Genomic DNA, 5,551 nt, shown 5'->3' on the forward strand with positions numbered 1-5,551 from the left:
AAAAATGTCATAGTATAGTAAGGCATCAAAAAATGTGAAAAAATGTCATAGTATAGTATGGTGTCAAAAACATGTCGAAAAAATGTCATAGTATAGTATGGTGTCAAAAATGTGAAAAAATGTCATAGTATAGTAAGCATCAAAAAATGTGAAAAAATGTCATAGTATAGTATGGTGTCAAAAACAGTCGAAAAATGTCATAGTATAGTAAGGCGTCAAAAACGGTGAAAAAATGTCATAGTATAGTAAGGTGTCAAAAAAGTGAAAAAAATGTCATAGTATAGTAAGGCATCAAAAAATGTGAAAAAATGGTGTCAAAAATGGTCAAAAAATGTCATAGTATAGTATGGTGTCAAAAACAGTCGAAAAATGTCATAGTATATTAAGGTGTCAAAAAATGTGAAAAAATGTCATAGTATAATAAGGCGTCAAAAAATGTCATAGTATAGTAAGGTGTCAAAAAATGTGAAAAAATGTCATAGTATAGTAAGGCATCAAAAATGATCAAAAAATATGAGAGTAAGGCATCAGAAATGGTTAATAAAAAGTGTCACAGTATAGTAAGACATCAGACTCAAATTTCAGATTCATATTTTATTGTTCATGAGGGTTAGGGTTAGGGTTAGGGGACATTTGTTTTCACAGTCTTGTATGCACATTAAACAACATTCAACGCAGAAAAACCCAAATGTGAAAAAATGTCATAGTATAGGAAGGCATCAAACTCAGATTTCAGATTCATATTTTATTGTCTATGAGGGTTAGGGTTAGGGGACAATTGGTTTCAGTCTTTTATGCACATTCAACAAAGAAAAACACAAACCTAAATGTGAAAACACAAAAAAAGTGAAAAAATGTCATAGGAAGGCGTCAGAAACAGTGAACTGGGAGTTTCAATTTCTGCCATGTGGGTTTATCACTGTTCATCTTTTAACATAAATAAAAAAAGCAACAAAATGTTAGCAACACAAATAATGTATTCCTTTATTTCCACCAGGCTGGTTACACAAAGAGATGAAGAACAGTACAAAAGCCTCGCTGAAACTGAAAAAGCGCTGGTTCCTGCTCACCCACAATTCCCTGGACTACTATAAGAGCTCAGAACGAAATGCCCTGAAGCTGGGAACACTGGTGCTGAATAGCCTCTGCTCAGTGGTTCAGCCGGACGAGAAGGTCTTCAAGGAGACTGGTAAGAAAATAAAACAGTCAATTTAATTTCTTAAATCATATTCCACCTGTAATTTGAGCCAATCTGGGTAGGATCAGGTTGGCCAGAATATACAGTACTGTCAGTTCTTTGTTGATGATTCATTTCTCCCTGCTCTTTGTGACTCCTGTATAGGCTACTGGAATGTGATTGTGTATGGCCGTAAACATTCCTACCGTCTTTACTGTAAGTTGCTGAATGAGGCCACACGTTGGGCCAACTCCATCCAGAACGTCATCGACACCAAAGCTCCAATCGACACGCCGACCCAGCAGCTCATCCAGGACATTAAGGTAGGAAGCTTCTTCACATAAAACTGATGGAGACTTGTGCTGAAGATGCATCTGAGCAGTTGTAGTTCCACCAGTGGCTAAAAGACAGTGATACAAGGCATATATTAATCATTCATTTTATCAGATGTGGATTTTTTTAAATGCAGGGATGAGTGTGATTCAGTGTCATTAAAAGAAACATTTACAGATAAACAGACTACAGTCACACTCATGCAGTCGCTTTAGATTCAGCTAACAGTCTGCGTAGATGCTGATAATCTTCACTGAAAGGCTTGAAAAGGTCATTTTGTCAATGGAGAAACCTGCTACATGCTCCAGATAGAGTTCACCCAAGTAAACTCTCAGATAATCAACAGAGCATCATACTGATGTGCAGTTCCTCTGTTCTCTGCAGGAGAACTGTCTGAACTCAGAGGTTGTGGAGCAGATCTACAAGAGGAACCCCATCCTTCGCTTCAGCCACCACCCGCTGCACTCACCTCTGCTGCCGCTGCCCTACGGAGACATCCACGTCACCTGTGAGTCACACAGATACAGAGAAGAGTTAGGCATTACAACAACATTATGGAGATATTTTACCATAAAATGACAGTTTCAAAGTTAATTTCATGCTACACTGAGTTGTAATAGGTAGAATGGTTCCTCTGTCACCTGATCACCTGTTCCTGCTAAACTTTGAAGAGCACGTACAATCTCCTGGACAGAGTGGTCTTTAGAAGTATTTTACACATTGGTTGCCACTAGCAAGGTTAAATTTAAATGACCAATTTTTAAAGGGAGTTTGGTGACTCTCCATAAAGCTGACTGACAGGTGTCAAATAACAAAACTGCACATGAACCTCACACAAACTTACATATAAGTAGATTCAATCCAATGCAGAACACAAATGGTCACTGACCTCTGCCCCTCTGCCCTGGTCAGCCTCACGACACAGAAGCTATACGACGCTCCAGGAGGAAGCTCTCAAGGTGTTCAGCTCTCTGCAGCACTTGGAGGGCGTGGCTGACCCGGTGCCCATCATCCAGGGCATTCTGCAGACCGGTCAAGAGCTCAAACCACTGCGGGATGAGCTCTACTGTCAGCTGATCAAGCAGACGACACGACCGCCGCAGCCAGGAAGCCCTGGGAACCTCTGCAGCTGGAAGATCCTGGCCTGCATGACCTGCACCTTCGTCCCGACCAGGAGCATCCTCAGATACCTCAAGTTCCACCTGAAGAGGTAAGACTTCGCGTTAGAAATTCATCTACAGGTTTTTTTTCTTAATGTTGGTTGAATCTTTTACTTCGACAATTACAACTCACCCCCTCCGCAGGACTCGAGAGCTCTTCCCTGGCTCGGAGATGGATCGTTACGCTGCCTTCGCCTTAGACTCCTTGAGAAAGACTCGAGCCAGGGAGAACGTCCCATCACAGGAGGAGATCCGCTCCATCGTGGCGCGACAGGACATGAGCACCACCGTCCACTGCCACGGAGGAGGCTCCTGCAAGATCACCATCAATTCGCACACAACAGCTGGAGAGGTGGGTGACACTGGGGCTGCTGAGACACAGGTGTAGAGTCAGGTGTTCAGCTGTTGTTTCCATATTTTGGTGCAAAATAATCATTACATTCATTCAACAAACATTTCTATATTTCAAGCAAGAAGTCTTTGCACTTTTCAAAGAGTTTGATCTGCACATTTAAAACTTGCTGTGGCTCGTCAGGCAGTGTCTCTAAAATACTGTTGGTCTTATGTGTCAGGTGGTGGAGAAGCTGATCCGAGGTCTGGCCATGGAGGACAGCAGGAACATGTTTGCTCTGTTTGAACACAACGACACCACAGAGAAAGCCATCGAGAGCCGCACAGTGGTGGCCGACGTGCTCGCCAAGTTTGAAAAGTAAGTGTCAGGGTGCCTGTGTGTTGTTTCTGAAGCAGACATGTTTTTGTATTTGGGCTGTTACTAACTCACTCTCTGGTCTTCAGACTCTCAGCGAGTCCAGATGAACAAAACACCGGGTGGAAGTTTTACTTTAAGCTCTACTGCTTCCTGGATACAGACAATGTTCCCAAAGACAGCGTGGAGTTTGCCTTCATGTTTGAACAGGTAAGACAAAGTTTAAAGCAACCAATCATGTTCCTGCTGTGCTAAGCTAAACGGCGCTAATTTGCACCTGTAGTCTGAAGTCGACTAAAACCAGACCACATAAACATCAGTGTTTCAACTAGTGATTATTTTCATTATTAATCTGCTCTTTTTTCTTGATTATTTTTCGAAAATGTCAGAAAACAGCAGATGCTAACATCTCCAATCAATTTTATTTGTTAAAGTAATTTGTCAGGAGAAATTAAATATGAAACAATCAGTAACTGTATCAGCTTTGATAAAAACTAAATAAAGAATTACAAAATAATCTAGTCCTACTGTTTTTCAGTTTTTTTTACTTGGTTTCAATCAGTTTTGTCTTTTTATCATTTAATGTAATACACAAGATTTTTGCATTTTAGCATCATTACCCTTTAATTGTTACTGTACTTTTTAAATCTGATTCCTGGCATCATTTTTTTAAGTTCTAGCACAGCAGTATGTGAGATTAACTAGTTAAATAAACAGAAAAACATTTTTAAAGATACTAAAAAAATATATGGTTTTGGTATTGAACATTTTCTGCCGTACTGATAAGAAAACATTCTTTTTTGTGCCTAAAATCTTTATAATAAATCAGCTGTCTTCATGTTACCTACTGAGGCTGTTTTTACCTTCAAACGTCTGTGTGCTGTTTACAGGCGCATGAAGCTGTCATTCGTGGTCAGTATCCAGCGCCTGAGGAGACTCTTCAGTTCCTGGCAGCTCTGAGACTTCAGTACCTCCTTGGCGATCACAGCTCCCAGACCAACGTCCCAGAAATGTCCCAGGTGTTCCCCATGGCTCGATTACGGGCCCGGGTGCAGAACTCGGCCAAAACGTTCACTCCGGGCACTGGCTCGGTGGCAGACCGCTCGGGGACGTCGGAGAGGAAACGCTCGAGCTTCCTGGAGGGAACGCTGAGGCGGAGCTTCAGGAGTGGCTCACTGAGTCGGCAGAAGCTGGAGGAGGAGAACAGCCTAGAAGCCTGGATGAGAGAGGAGGCAGCAGCAGTGAGAACCAGTGTGATGGACAAGTGGAAGAAGCTGCAGGGGATGAACCAGGAACAGGCCATGGTCAAATACATGACGCTGGTGAAAGAGTGGCAGGGATACGGATCCACACTGTTCAATGTGGAGGTGAGGGACAGAAATAATCTCCAACTTCTTAATTTGTCTACTCTCACGTCTCTGTAGATACATTCATGCTGATCACAAATAGTATCTAAACTGAGATTTTACAGATTAGAACTTTAAATCATAGATGTAAAAGTTCCTTTTTAAAGAACATTTTCAGCTCCTGCTTCAGAGTAGGTTCAGTCATTGGTCAAATATGAGCCATCGCAGCAGAAGCAACTGCCATTTTAAAAAAACTGCGTAAAACATTAGCTGTGTAAACAAGCCAGGTTTTACTGAGTGTAAACATGACAGGGGAAAAAAAAAACAAAGCTTTCATGTTTGTTGTTTCAGTGTCGGGATGGATCGTTCCCCTTCGAGCTGTGGCTAGGTGTGAGCCGAGAGGCCATATCAGTGTACAAACGAGGGGAGCCGTGGCCTCTGGAGGTTTTCCCTTATGAACAGATTCTCTCTTTTGGAGCCCCACTGCCCAATGCCTACAAGATCGCTGTGGAGGGCCGAGAGTTAGTCTTCGAAACCCAAATGGTTTGTAAAATAAAACAAATGCTCCTTCGAAACAGTTTATTTCTTGATGTTGAATTATGTGAATTTTTAACGACTTTAAGTTACATGAGCACTGTCAAAGCTCAAGTCTGCAGAAGAGCACTGCACAAATTTGCTAACCTCAGCAAACACCCTCATACTTTAACACACATGCTGGCACGAGTAAGCCTAAAAAATAAATCCTCAGACATCGAGAAGAGCATGTAGATACTCAAATAAAATGCCAACCTTGTATCTTATATGCTGCTCCTCCTCCTCACCTCTGCAG

General features: G+C 41.8%; 1 protein-coding gene and 1 long non-coding RNA gene across 2 annotated transcripts in view; one reads left to right on the forward strand and one right to left on the reverse strand.

Moving 5' to 3' along the window:
* Positions 1–5,551, forward strand: part of myo10 (myosin X) — a 113,318-nt gene that overhangs the window by 102,957 nt on the left and 4,810 nt on the right. Inside the window, exons 32-40 of the mRNA XM_051069777.1 lie at positions 998–1,189; positions 1,343–1,500; positions 1,895–2,018; positions 2,423–2,720; positions 2,815–3,022; positions 3,243–3,379; positions 3,466–3,586; positions 4,267–4,743; positions 5,074–5,265. Of these exons, the coding sequence (XP_050925734.1) occupies positions 998–1,189; positions 1,343–1,500; positions 1,895–2,018; positions 2,423–2,720; positions 2,815–3,022; positions 3,243–3,379; positions 3,466–3,586; positions 4,267–4,743; positions 5,074–5,265 (1,907 nt within the window). The remainder of the gene's footprint in view (positions 1–997; positions 1,190–1,342; positions 1,501–1,894; positions 2,019–2,422; positions 2,721–2,814; positions 3,023–3,242; positions 3,380–3,465; positions 3,587–4,266; positions 4,744–5,073; positions 5,266–5,551) is intronic.
* Positions 1,082–2,527, reverse strand: LOC108884761 (uncharacterized). Its single transcript, XR_001961114.2, has 4 exons — positions 2,400–2,527; positions 1,980–2,016; positions 1,384–1,577; positions 1,082–1,186 (listed from the first exon to the last, which is right to left on the reverse strand). It is a non-coding gene; the product is annotated as an uncharacterized LOC108884761 (long non-coding RNA).

Source organism: Lates calcarifer, linkage group LG4 (assembly GCF_001640805.2).
Source record: "Lates calcarifer isolate ASB-BC8 linkage group LG4, TLL_Latcal_v3, whole genome shotgun sequence".
Lineage (NCBI taxonomy): Eukaryota > Metazoa > Chordata > Actinopteri > Centropomidae > Lates > Lates calcarifer.